The sequence below is a fragment of the Pseudorca crassidens genome, chromosome 9, assembly GCF_039906515.1.
Source record: "Pseudorca crassidens isolate mPseCra1 chromosome 9, mPseCra1.hap1, whole genome shotgun sequence".
Lineage (NCBI taxonomy): Eukaryota > Metazoa > Chordata > Mammalia > Artiodactyla > Delphinidae > Pseudorca > Pseudorca crassidens.
The window spans coordinates 23,173,832-23,188,707 of record NC_090304.1 but is presented as its reverse complement, the minus strand read 5'-3'; the positions used below and the strand labels follow the sequence as shown (position 1 = coordinate 23,188,707).

Here is a 14,876-nt window from a genome sequence, read left to right as displayed (position 1 = left end):
CGTCAGAATGGGAGAAAATATTTGCAAACGAATCAATGGATGAAGGATTAATCTCCAAAATATATAAACAGCTCATGCAGCTCAATATCAAAAAAAGAAACAACCCAATGCAAAAATAGGCAGAAGACCTAAATAGACATTTCTCCAAAGAAGACATACAGATGGCCAAGAAGCACATGAAAAGCTGCTCAACATCACTAATGAGTAGAGAAATGCAAATCAGAACTACAATGAGGTATCACCTCACACCAGTTAGAATGGGCATCATCAGAAAATCTACAAACAACTAATGCTGGAGAGGGTGTGGAGTAAAGGGAACCCTCTTGCACTGTTGGTGGGAATGTAAATTGATAGAGCCACTATGGAGAACAGTATGGAGGTTCCTTAAAAAACTAAAAATAGAATTACCGTGTAATCCAGCAATCCCACTACTGGGCATATACCCAGAGAAAACCATAATTCAAAAAGACACAGGCACCCCAGTGTTTATTGCAGCACTATTTACAATAGCCAGGTCATGGAAGCAACCTAAATGCCCATCGACAGACGAATGGATAAAGAAGAAGTGGTACATATATACAATGGAATATTACTTAGCCATAAAAAGGAACGAAATTGGGTCATTTGTTGAGACGTGGATGGGTCTAGAGACTGTCATACAGAGTGAAGTAAGTCAGAAAGAGAAAAACAAATATCGTGTATTAACGCATATATGTGGAACCTAGAAAAATGGTACAGATGAACTGGTTTGCAGGGCAGAAATAGAGACACAGATGTAGAGAACAAACTTATGGACACCAAGGTGGGGGAGAGCCGTGGGGTGGTGGTGGTCGTGGTGTGATGAATTGGGAGATTGGGATTGACATGTATACACTGATGTGGATAAAACTGATGACTAATAAGAACCTGCTGTATAAAAAAATAAATAAAATTCAAAAAATAAATAAACAAAGGAAAAAGTAAAAAGGAAGGATAAGGAATTACTTCCTAAAGAATGAAAAAGGTAAGAAAGATTAGTGGGAAATTCATCAACGATATTAGAGGAGCATTGTTCAGAGGATATTCCCCAAACTTCAGGATCCCTTAGGACCCATGGTTTGTTTGTGTTTTGGTCAGGACTGCCTAGCACTTACAATAATAGCTCTACTCTTCCATTTCTTTGTGTGTCCAACTTATTCTTAATTGTCTGTTTTCTACAGGTAACCCGGGACCAGATGAAGGTGTTTATACAGCAGGAATTTAAGAAAGTTCAAAAAGTGATTGCTGATGAGGAGCAGAAGGCCCTTCATTTAGTGGACATCCAGGAAGCAATGGCCACAGCTCATGTGACTGAGATACTGGCAGACATCCAGTCCCATATGGATAGATTGATGACTCAGATGGCCCAAGCCAAGGAACAACTTGATACCTCTAATGAATCAGCTGAGCCAAAGGCAGAGGTAAAGGAGAATGCCTATAATAATTAGCACAAGAAATAGGCAGAAACTGACTGCCATGTTTGTTAATTCTGGAAATTCCCCCATTTGGTCCCTAAACATGAATAGATTGAAAGCTTAGATAGTGCATAAGTGTTTAGATTGGTGTGTAAACCAGTTTGGAAGTATTGGCTGTTAGGGCCTGTGCTCAGCAATTAGGCCTAGCAGAATATTTGTACACCATGACTTAAAGGAGTATAGTCAGTGGGGCAAATACTATTCACAGTTAATAAGGGAAGCCAGAAATCACAGCCGGAGAAGAGGGCAATTGACAGATCCCTAGTTGTGAAATGAGCCTATAAATATGGGCTGAGTGAGAGTAAGTCAGGAAGTGGAGCATAAAGCAGGCCAAAATAAAAGATTTTGGACTGATTCTGTGAATAGTAAAAAGGTGCCTCAGGCTGGCTTTTATATGGAGCTAACTGCATAAATTGGGGGCATGACTGTTAGATTGAGAGAGGCATGTGGGCTAGAGCATTGTGAGGATCAAAAAAAGTATGAATGAAAGACACAAGATGAATGTTGAATCACTGTTTTAGTCATTACATTCATTGTTATTTTGTAATAGGAATAAAAGAATGTTAGATATTTTACCAAACAACATATTCAGGCATTTAGAATATTAATAAAAAAAGAAAATTTAAGGTGGCCATTTTTAAAAAATATAAAACTTATATTTCAGCCACTGGGGAGAAGCTATTGTTTATGAGGTTTCATACCATTATGTTGAAAATTCTGGTCAAGCTTATACCAGATAGGTTTAGGGTAGGCCCTTCTAGAAGGAAGCATAGGAGAGTCCTGTGAAGTTTCTAGGACAGCTGCTGACTCAATGAGCTCAGCCTTAACTAACAGTTTTGCCTCGGCCCAGGAAAGCCTAGCCACAGAATAAACCAGTCAGCAGAAGAGCCACGGTACAATCCAGGAGGCGGGTACTGTCTTTGCTGTCCTGACAGGAAACGTAGGAGACCATTGGACAGTTATCTGCTTCACTCATCCAGGGTTCTTGATTGATTTTCATCACTGTGTGAAAGGAATAGAATAGCTCTTGTTCTTTTTATTTCATCCTCCTCAGAATTAACAAAGTGTGTGCCTAAATAAGTTTCTAGATAGGCAAGAGAGCATGTTATATTTATCATTTCATTTAATCCTTATTTCAGCACTCATTGTCTCCATTTTACAGATGGGCTATTGAGATGCTGAGAAGTGCAGTCATTGACTCAGTGTCATTTAGTTAGCAGAAAAGAGAGACAGGATTCAGTCCATCCTGTTCCCATGCCTGTGCTTTTTCCCTACTATATGCTGTATATCGAACATCCCGTTTATATCTGTGGGAAGAATAAGGATAATCAGTGCTCTAGGCAGCCTTGCATTCCTAAGACCTTCTGCTCTGTGGAGGTGGTCACTTTGTGTCTTTTTTAAAAATTAATTAATTAATTTAAAATATTTTATTTAATATTGGAGTAGATTTTGTGTCTTAAAAAGTTCAACCTTAACTCAAGGGATCATTGGCATAACTGTCCCCAATTCCCCTCAGGTTGGACCTTCCACATTTATTCTGTGTGTTGATTAGGTTGTTTTTTCAAAAATAAAGATTTCATTTTTAAAGACATCTCCCTCTCTTTTATTTTCATTTCAAATAATGGATTTAGTCCTTCCCCAACATTAACTGTCCTTTAAAGTACTTCAGTGACTCAACTGCACTATCCTTGTTAACTCTGATGGAATTACTGTCAGGGATATAAAGATGACAAGGACTAAGTACCAGGCGATGGACAAAATAAGCTATTAACAATGAGAAGTAGCATACATCTGGCTAGAGCTTTTACCCAGAGCTGTTATTATCTAATAGCCTCTCGTTCCAGCTAATCTGTTAACTTATTGATCAGAGCAAATTTCCAGTACCTCTCTTTCACTCAACAGAATTCTTTTCTTCTCTTTGCATGGTATAGATTTTTTTAAATTACCTGTATTTTTAATTTAATCAGAAGATCCCCGCACAAGATTTTATTGTGAAAATTTTCAAATGTACAGCAAAGTTGAAAGGAGTTTTTACAGATTACACCCATATACCTGCACCAAGATTCTGCCACTAACAATTCACTATACTGATTCATTTTATATATATAGCCATCTTTCCAACCTTCTACTCTTCAATACATCTTATCTTTGCATTTGAAAACAAATTGCATCTTCTGGTTCTGAACAAGATGGAGTAAATGCATTTCATTTTACTCTTTGCATTAATCACAGTAAAAATTTCTGGGCAAAATACTAAGTCACCTACCAGAAGACTCTCAAAAGTGGAGGAAAGATGGCAGACTGACCAGGGACCTTGGGATATGAGGAGCCACACAGCAATGAGTACCCTGGGGGGAGGGTTTCTTGCTTCCTGTATATCCTGGCCTGGGTGCCCTGCATACTGGAAATGCTAATGAGCATAGGCAAAAAGAACGTCTCCAAGAAAAACCTGCTCTCTAGCCAAAGGACTGGGAAAAGGGCAGTTCAGCTGAAGAGAAACCTTTTAATAATACCTGCATATTCTGGCAGTGAATCCCTTCCCAGCCCCAATTGGCACCACAGTAGTGGAGTCTATTTTATACCCTCACCTATAGCAATGAGGTGTCACTTTTTTCTCCATGGAGCCTTTAGGTAAAAGTCTAACTTCTATCTGCCCCTCTCAGAAGTGAATGGTGCCCACCTCCCATGGAGCCTGAAGGTGGGACTCTGACTTATACCCCTCCCCCACAGTAATAGGAAGGGAATAACAGCCCACCCCTATGGGGACTGTGGATGGAGCTTTAACTCCTCCCTTCCACCCCTGCATTAACTAGGTAAAGCCCCTCCCCAACTGAGTCAGTGGGTGGATTCATACCATCCCCTTTTACTGTGTAGTGATGAGTTTGTGCCCTTCCTCCTCCTGAGCTAACACTAGTGGAGACTATAGAGTCTCCATTGGAGCACTGTCACCTGAGGGAGGTGACCAGAATGGCACTGCAGAAGCTTTATAAACTCAATTGACATTTGAACCATAAGCCACAAAAGTGGTCTAGGACATGTGTTCTGACCTAAATAGGTTGACTACCTGCTAGAATAGAAGATTTAAACAGGAACCAGGTCTTATAATGTCCAGGATACAGTCCATAGTTACTCATCATACCAAGAACCAATGAAATCTCAACTCTAATGAGAAAGAAAATCAGTAGATGCCAACACCTACATAGGGTGACATAGTATTTGGAATTATCAGACAAGGATTTTAAAGTCACTATTATAAAAATGTCTCAATAATCAATAACAAACTGGAAACAAATGAAAAATTTAAAAAATCAGCAAAGAAATAGAAGATATAAAGAAAGACCAAATGAAATTTTAGAACTGCAAAATAGTGACTGACATAAAAATTTCACTGGACTGACTCAATGGCAAATTGGAAATGACAGAGGAAAGAATCAGTGAATTTGAAGACAGATCAATAGACATCCAATCTGAACAACCAAGAAAAAAGATTGAAAAATAATTGAATTGAGTCTCAGGGACCTATGGGACAATGAAGAAAGATCTAACATACATGTCACTTGTACAGTAAGGGGAGGAAAAGGAATACAGAGCTAAAAAAAATTCAAGAAATAATGGCTCAATACTCCTAAAATTTGATTGAAAAACATAAACCTAGAGATTTAAGAAGCTGAGTGAACCCAAGTGAGATAAATCTAAGAAATCCATACCCAGACACATCAAAGTTAAACTCCCAAAAACTAAGGACAAATAAAAAATCTTGAAAGCAGAGTAGCCAGAGAGGAATGACACATTAGATATGGGGAACAATAATTCAAATGAATGTGGTATATGTAAGATTTTCTTCTGTAGCCATTGAAATGATTAAGTGGGTTTTCTCCATTATTCTGTTGTGATGGTTGATTACATTGGTTAATTTTACAATATTAAATCAACCTTTCATTCCTGAGATAAACTCCCACTTGATCATTAATGTATTATCTGGGTTCAATTTATTAATATCTTGTTAGAGATTTTTATGTCTGTGTTCAAAGAGGGATATTCATTTGTAAATTTGTATTTTTATAATGCAATTGTCAGGCTTTAGGATTGTCAGGTATTAGGATTATGCTCGCCTCAGAAAACAAGCTGTGAAGTATTTCCTCCTCATCTGTTTTCTGTAAGAGTTTATGTAAGATTGATGTTATTTCTTCCTTAAATATTTGATAGAATTTACCAGCAAAACAATCTGTCCTGGAGTTTATGTGAAGGTTTTTGATAACCAATTCAGTTTATTTAATATAGAACTAGTCAAATTTTTTCATTTTATATTGATTTAAAATTTTCAAAATTTGTATTAGCTGTAATTTTCAAGGAATTTGTCATTTTCATCTAAGTTGTTTTAGTTTCTAGTATAAAGTTGTTTATAGTATTTTCATATCATTTTTTAACTGTCTGTAGCCTCTGACGTGTCTATAGCCATCTTTCATTTCCGTTAACTGATAATTTGTGATCTTCCCCCTTTTCTCCTTGATCAGCCTAACTTGTATTTTATTAATTTTATTGGTCTTTTTAAAGAATTAACTTTTGGATTTGTTAATTTCACTCTTTGTTTTCTATTTTGTTTACACCTGCTTTTTTTTTTTAACTTGAGTTTACCCTTTTTTTGTTTTTGTTTAAGAATTAACTTGTTATCATCTATACTTTTTTTTTTTTTTTTTTGGCTGTGTTGGGTCTTTGTTGCTGTGCGTGGGCTTTTCTGTAGTTGCAGTGAGTGGGGGCTACTCTTCATTGTGGTGCGCGGGCTTCTCATTGGGTGGCTTCTCTTGTTGCAGAGCATGGGCTCTAGGCGTGCAGGCTTCAGTAGTTGTGGCACTTGGGCTCTAGGGCACGGGCTCAGTAGTTGTGGTGTACAGGCTTGGTTGCTCTACGGCATGTGGGATCTTCCCAGAGCAGGGCTTGAACCCGTGTCCCCTGCATTGGTAGGCGGATTCTTAACCACTGCGCCACGAGGGAAGCCCTACCTTGTTTTTTTATCTAGCTTCATAGATCACAGATTTTACTACTTTCTTCTTTTATGTAAACTTTTAGAGCAGTACATTTCCCTCTAATTGCTGCTGTAGTTGAATCATACAACTTTGGTTATGTTGTGTTTTCATTATCGTTCAACTTGAAATATTTTTTCATTTACCATGTGATTTCTTCTTTTTGCTCATTGATTATTTAGGAGTATATTGTTTAGTTTCTAAATATTAGGGATTTTCCTACGTTATCTTATTGTTACTCATTTCTAATTTAGTTCCGTTGTGATCAGAGAACCTATTCTGAATGATTTCCGTCTTCTAACACTTAACTGAGACTTGCTTTATGGCCCAACATATGGTCTTGGTGAATGCATATGTGCACCTGAAAAGAATATGTATTCTGTAGTTTGAGGTAGTGTTCTACTAAATATCAATTAGGTGTTCAGATGATATATGTTTTTACTGATTTTTATGTCTACTTCTATCAACTGCTGAGAGAGGGATGTTTAATTTCCAAGTATGATTAGGGTTTATCTATTCCTTTCTTTAATTCTGTCAACTTTTCTTTAGATATTTTGAAGCGCCATCATTAAGCAAATACATATTTATGATTGTTACATCTTCCTGATGAACCAACAACCCTTTAATCATTATGAATATTCCCTTTTTCTCTGATAATACTCTTTGTCTTGATAACAGTTTTATCTAATGTTAGTAGAGCCAATCTACTGTTTTTGTGGTTTATCTCTTTCCATCCATTTGCTTTCAGTCTGTCTGTATTGTTAAATTATGTCTCTGACAGACAGCCTATAGCTGGGTCTTAGTCATTTATCCATTCTGATAATCTCTGCCTTTTAATTCAAGTGTAATGTCCATTAACATTTAATGTTATTCTTAATATGGTTAAATTTAGGTCTGCCATTTTACAATTTGTTTTCTGTTTGTTCTTCTGTTTTTGTTCCTCTCATTGTCTTTTCCTGCTTTCTTTTGGATTTTTGAAACATTTATTTGAATTCCATTGTTATATAGCCATTGGCCTTTTAGCTCTGTTACTTTGCATTATTTTTTAGTGGTTTCCATAAGGATTATAATATAGATCCTTAAATTTTCAGCCTACTTAAAACTAATATTGAACCACTTCACATAAAATGTAGATAGCTGAAATTGTATAGACCAACTGACCCTCTTTCCATATCCTTTATGTTATAGTTGTCACATGTATATAATCTACATATGTTATAAACACTGCAAGACAGTTATAATTTTAGCTTAAAGCTATATGCTTTTAAAGAAATTAAGAAGGAAAAAAGATAATTTCATATCTGTGTGTGTGTGTGTATATATATATAGTTTTTAAGCAAGTTTGTAATAATAGTTGCATAACTCTAAATTTACTTAAAGTTATTTATATACACTTAAAACAGGTAATTTTATGGTATTATACCTCAATAAAGCTGATAAAAACAATGCGTCTAGAAATCCCACCTGCCCAAGTGCTATTTGCCTTTGATTCATGAAGATTATTCTAAAACCAGAACATTAACACAGTGTATCTGTTTTAAGAAACCTTCAGGATAGATGAATTTGATTAGGTCAAGTAGAATCACAGAGTTTCTGGTTGAAGGAGTCCAAAGATTACAAGGTTTCCTGGTGACTTTTTTTTTTTAAATGCGTTTTAAATAAATCTTTTTTGGTCATCTTATAGAATATAGGGTAGGGGAAGAGTTTCAATACCAGTTCTATGTCCTGTGGTCTTTCTTCTCTTCAATAAGATGTGGTCTTTCCCCTCTTCAAATAACTAAAGTTATTTCTTTATTAATCATTATAAAACGTTTAGAACTCTTAGACACAGCAGAAAATAAATATAACACACTAACTTGATAGTTGTCATTGGGTGTTATATTTATTCTATTTTTTAATTGTGTGTGTGTGTGTATGTGTTTCCCCAGCTTTATTGAGATATTGTTGACATATAACATATGTAAGTTTAAGGTGTACAATGTGATGATTTGATACGTGTATATATTGCAAAATGATTACCCCAGTAAAGTTAGTTAACACCTTCATCCTCATGCCATTTGTTTCTTAATGTCATATTTTCAGTTTTCTTCATATTATTAGAAATCCTTCATAAACATAATGTTCGAACCCTGAACCAGTGATACAAATTTGACTTTTACCTCATTTTAAGTTATTTCCAGCTTCTTATTGTCATTTATAACATTGTAGTGACTGTTTTAGTTTACAAATCATAAGTGATTATTGAGTCAAAGGTATGTACATTCTTAGGCTTGTGCGTATTTATAAGCTGTCCACAGAACAATTATATCAGTGTGTATTTTTATCACCAGTTTTTAAAATCTCTCATTTTTTGCCTGAATTTAGTTATATCTTTTATAAAACTCTTTGCCAAAGTCAAGTATTTTAAAAATGTGTCTTTATTTTTACTTGCATGTCATGAGAATTTCCATCTTTTGTCTAGTTTTGAGAGAAGAGTACTGAGCTGCAGTGAGATAATCTTAGAAGAAGTTAGTTTAAGCATTAAAAATGATACATGAATACCCTAAACATTTATTTTAAACTTGAAATAAAGATCTGTATATTTTTTTGATTCCAAGTCAGGGTCTTTTCTTTGAGAATATGGGTTTGCTGTTTGGAGTGGAGTGTCATATTTCTGGCATTAACCATACCCATGCTCTATCATTTGTAAGGTCCAATTTCAGTCTCTCTATAAGTGAGGAGGATAACATTTGAAGAAAGTGGAATGTAGAATCCTAGACTTTTTAAATGCCATTTTAAAAATTGAAGTATAGTTGATTTACAATGTTGTGGTAGTTTCAGATGTATAGCGAAGTGTTCAGTTATATTCTTTTTCAGATTCTTTTCCGTTACAGGTTATTACAAGGTATTGAATATAGTTCCCTGAGCTCTACAGTCAGTCCTTGTTTATTTTATATATTAGTACTGTATATCTGTTAATCCCAAACTCCTAATTTATCCCTCCCCACCCCTTTCCCCTTTAGTAACCATAAGTTTGTTTTCTATGTCTGTGAGTTCGTTTCTGTTTTGTAAATAAGTTCATTGGTATCATTTTTTTAGGTTCCACATATAAATGATATCATATGATATTTGGCTTTCTCTGTCTGACTTACTTCACTTAGTATGATAATCTCTAAGTCCATCCATGTTGCTGCAAATGGCATTATTTCATTCTTTTTATGGCTGAGTGATAGTCCATTGTGTGTGTGTGTGTGTGTGTGTGTGTGTGTGTGTGTGTGTGTATATATGCCACATCTTCTTTATCCATTTATCTGTTGATGGACACTTAGGTTGCTTCCATGTCTTGGCTATTGTAAATAGTGTTGCTGTGAACATTGGAGTGCATATATCTTTTCGAATTAATATTTTCATCTTTTCTGGATGTATGCCCAGGAGTGGGTTTGTTAGATCATATAGTAACTCTATTTTTAGTTTTTTAGGGAACCTCCATACTGTTCTCCATAGTGGCTGTACCAATTTATATCCCCACCAACAATGTAGGAGGATTCCCTTTTCTCCACACCCTCTTCAGCATTTATTATTTGTAGACTTTTTAATGATGGTCATTCTGACCAGTGTGAGGTGTTAGACTTTTATACTTTATATTTTCTAATATTTTGCATGTGTCTCACCTACATCAAAATTGACAGCAATTGTTAAGTAATTCATCTTTATTGACTGCTTTGGAAGCATTCAACTTAATTTTCATGGAAGCACCAACTCATGGAGCAACAGTTATCTCTTGCACTCATTTTTTGTTATTTAGTAAAACATGTCATCATAATTACAAGTTCCATTGATATAAGCAGGCTTAGGAGTAAACTTGTTTGATTCTTGGTGAACATACATCTTCATTGGTGGAAGTAGAAATGGAAGGTTGTACTAGATAGAGTGTAACCTAACAGCCAAGAGCACTCAGGATATTTTACAGAGGGAGCTGGGAGCATTGCTTAATCTAACAAGTCATTGAAATGGAAGTTGTTGTTTAACAGACTTTCAGTTCTAATACTCTCTGAAATCAGAATTTACTTGTAATGGGGGTAGAAATTAATCTTAAATCCTATTTATATCTTGCCCTCTCTTCTTTTCCTCTCTTGAATAATTATTTACTATATGCCTTGTGCTGTGCTAGGTGTAGAGAATAAAGAGATGAACAATATACAGTTTCTATTCTCAGGGAGCTGAAATCCAAAGAGGGAGACACTGTATGGTTCTATCATTGTCAGTTTTCTGCTTTAAGAACTAGCCCAGAAATGTGACCTATACAGATGTGGAGGACAGAGCAGGGTTACTCCACTCAATCTGTCAGGAGAATTTTCCGAGTGAGGCTTGACCTTAAAGGATGGATGGGAATTAACTAGGATCTCAGAATAGGGATGTGCATTTCAGGTAGTGAGGAGAGTATGGGCACACCTTTTACAAGCAAGATTAGCAATCCTCTGAATGTCTGCTGACCTGTTCAGAATTGCCTTATAATTATATGTGTGTATATTCTTTCATTCATTTCTTCATAAGTGAAACTCTCACCCTGGTTTTCCCCATGCTTTGTGATAGTGATTATTATTTTTGAAAATAACCACTTACCTATAAGCAGCAGAAATGGATGAATGTAAAGCAAAGTCTTGTATTCCATCTTCTCTGTTTTTCCCCACTCTCCCTAGAAATGTTATTAATTAACATTTCAGGGAAGTACAGTAATGACCACCATTTGTTGAACACTTATGCTAGATACTTACGTAATGTTTTATACATATTTTCTCACTTATTTTAATCCATATAGCCACCCTGTCAGGTAAGAATTAGGATTTCCATGTGTAGATGAGGAAACTGAACTTGGGAAAGTTAAGTAAATTCCCAAAAGCTTCACTGTTGGAATTGACGAACCAGAATTTGAAGCCATGTTTCTCTAACTCAGAAAGCCTGTCTCTTAACCATTGTACCAAGATATGTGATTGTGAGGACTTGCTGTAAATCATGGAAGAAGGTTCGGATACTTTTTCCCATACAGTTCTCCTAGATAATTATGTTTTAAAATCCAAAGATAATTTAAAAATTGTGTTGAGGTTTAATTATGTCATTGATAGTTAATGTAACTCATATTAAATTTAAATTATATGAATTTTTCTCACTAGATTATAGTTCCCATGAAATGTGCCAGTCAAGTAAACTGCAGAGGTTTATGTCCCCTCCTTCCACCACTTGCCCCACTTCTCTTTCATTAGATGATTAGCGCCCTCACCAATACTGCAAATTCTTAACAGTCTACTAAAAATGCCTTTATCCAACCTCCGGTGTACTGAATATAATCTGTTACAAATCACCTTCTTGGCTGCCAGGGCCCTTTATAGGCCTGTGCCCTGGCAATCTCCCTTTACCTCTGTTGCATTCCCAGCCCCTCAGCCCCACACCACTGCCACCTCCACGTCCCCTGCCCAAGACACACATGTATACATCCCCGTACTCTAGTTTCACAGAACTCAGAATTCCTTAAACCTACATTTTTTTAAACTGCTGTGCCTTTGCTCTTGCTACTCCAGTGCTCTTCCCATTTATCTTCTGTTGGCCTGGGAAAATCCTGCTTATCCCTCAAGTGACAGTATATATGTCACCTTCTCTGTAAAGCCTTCTCCCCCTTCTCCAGGAGAGGCAGTGTTTATCACTTCCTCAGCATTCAGTTTATGTCTTTGGTAGCACCCTTAAGACATTTAGTCATAGTTCATTTTCTGTCTGTTTCCCCTGCTCCGGAATGGGAGCTCCTAGAAGGATAGATCATTATGGGTTTTTTATCTTTTACCCTCAGCACCCGCACGTAATAGCTTCTTAATGAATCATACTGAATTGTTAGTGATATTGATAATAACTTTTATTAAGTGCATTCTGTATCTTAGGCACTGTGCTTGACATTTGTGCACATTATTTCACTTAATCCTCATACTCACCCTGTGTTATAGGGACAATTTTTACCCCTATTTTACAAATTAGAAAACTGTAGTTAAGAGAGGCAAAATAATTTGACCAGGGTAACACAGCAAGCAATAATGGAGTCAAGATTTGAATCCAGTGTCTGACTCCAGAGCTCATTCTCCTTTATACCTTACCTATAGAATCATCCAATCAGTCCATCCATCAATCAAATAAGTTGTCTGGGGGGTTATCTCCAACTAGGAGATACAGTCTATTGAAACCAATCCTGAATGACTAAAGAGGAGGATGTAAAAGATACTCTGTCACCAAAAGGATGAGTGAGGTCCCTTGGAAAAGGCTTGAGTGTCATTTGAAAAATCTGGTTTGGTCCGAAAAAGAGGCTCAAAGAAATCTGCTGTGATCACTGATAAAGTTAGGCTCACAGAATACAGTACCTGGTAAAATTGCCCTCACACATTGTTTTTGTAAAGAGTGAATGAGAAAAAGAAAAAAGTCATTATTTGGCTGAAGAATGATGTGGATCATCAAATGTCAGAACTGTCCTTTTACAAAGGAGAAGACCAAGGTCCAGATTAATTAATTAATCAGCTTGCCCAAGAGCACATAGCTAATAAATAATGGAGCTTGGAGTAGAATTCCAATTTCCTGAGTCCCAGTTCGGAGCCTTTTGCACCATAGCGTGCTCTACATTAGAGTTTTTCTGCGTTCTTGTTTGGAGGAAAAAAATGCTAGGCCAAGGCAGAGGTGAGTCTTTTAGGGAAACAGCTTGATGCTTTTGGAGCTGGCCAGCTTTTGCTTAAGACCTGCTGCTATTTTGGGCTGTCAGTTTGCTCAGAACTAAATACTGCCAGCCATACAAATAAAAAGGCAAGGCTATTATTTAGGCCTCCTAGGTCTATGCATTCACTTCTCTGCTTACAAGGGCAAATTATTAGTTCATCTCTGCTGGGCAGTTTGAACATTGGGTTATATTAGCCCTTGTCTTAGCCCTTAGATGTCTACTGGCTTGTCTCTGTTACAATAAATGTACAAGCCTTGCTTTCGGGTTGGGAGGGAAGAGGGAAAAGAAAGAAATCTAAATCAGTCTCTACTGATCCTGATTTCTTATGCTGTTTCTTTCTCTTTCTTTCAGGGCGACGAGGAAGGACCCAGGTAAGATCACATTATTGTTGTTTGTCTGTTCTCAGAATTGAAGTAGAGTGACATTTGTGGCCTTCTAATGCCCCGTGAAATATGACCAGCCAAGGACCAGCACAGAAAAGGGATCTCCATCTTATTCCAGGGCTTTGAAGATCTTATTTTGTAAGATGCCCATCTCCCTCCCCATCTATGCCATTTCCTGTCTGTAACCTTCAGATAAAGATAGTCTTTAAAGTATGTAATGACAGTAACTTTGCTTTATTCTGTAGCACCTTCAGAATACCTTGTTGAGACAAGTAGGTACTATATTTGAATGGTTATTAGGTATCAGGTAGACTGAATAGGTAAACTTTTGCATTGTTCTTTCTTGATTGGAATTGGATTGCCTTTTTTTTTTTTTTTCTTTTAATGGACTCTGGTTTCAATATTCTTTATTTCTGACCTGTAACATCCTTGGGTCTGACTCAAGACACCTATACAGTGAATCTGAGGTCATAGGTATACAAAACTTTGTTTAGGAAAAAAAAAATGTTTCTTTGTGCTTCTGTTTCACCACATGAAATTTAAAAGTGCATTTTATCATTGCCTCAGGCTTGTAGTGAACCTGGACTTTAGTTTACTTACCTTTGCTGTCTTTCTGCTCAGGCAGTGAGAACAAGCTCTAGGAAATGCTATAGCTATGCTGTGAACACAATCAAGGGGCATTTGTACAAAGTAAAATGCAGTGTCCAGTTGGGTCCCCTCTGTCATGTAGGATCCAGGACTGTTAAGTCTGGGAGGTATCAGAACATTCATCCAGGCCACAGCTATTCAAACTTTAGTTTTAGTAGAAACACCTTTTTTTCAAATGGGCTTTAAGTAGAACTCCAATGTATGCAAAACATTTTTTTTGTTTGGTTAAAGTTGGGGCCACATCTACTGGTGAAACTTCTCTCTTCCTTCCAATAGACCCTGAGGGGCTGCTGCAGAAACCTAGGGTTCCTGAGAACTCAGTTTGAAAATCACTTATCTAGGGCTTCCCTGGTGGCGCAGTAGTTGAGAGTCCGCCTGCCGATGCAGGGGACGCGGGTTCGTGACCCGGTCCGGGAAGATCCCACATGCTGCGGAGCGGCTGGGCCCGTGAGCCATGGCCACTGAGCCTGCGCGTCCGGAGCCTGTGCTCCGCAACGGGAGAGGCCACAACAGTGAGAGGCCTGTGTACCGCAAAAAAAAAAAAAAAAAAAGAAAATCACTTATCTAATTCAAGCTTCTCATTGAAAGAAGCTTAATGAGTTGTCCA

The 14,876-nt window shown here is 36.9% G+C and overlaps 1 protein-coding gene across 4 annotated transcripts in view; it reads left to right on the top strand.

Annotated features, from left to right (window-relative positions):
- Positions 1-14,876, top strand: part of TRIM44 (tripartite motif containing 44) — a 113,660-nt gene that overhangs the window by 48,777 nt on the left and 50,007 nt on the right. For all 4 annotated transcript variants that reach the window (XM_067749386.1, XM_067749387.1, XM_067749389.1 and 1 more), the window contains exons 3-4: positions 1,200-1,439; positions 13,590-13,609. In XM_067749386.1, coding sequence (XP_067605487.1) covers positions 1,200-1,439; positions 13,590-13,609 — 260 coding nt within the window. The remainder of the gene's footprint in view (positions 1-1,199; positions 1,440-13,589; positions 13,610-14,876) is intronic.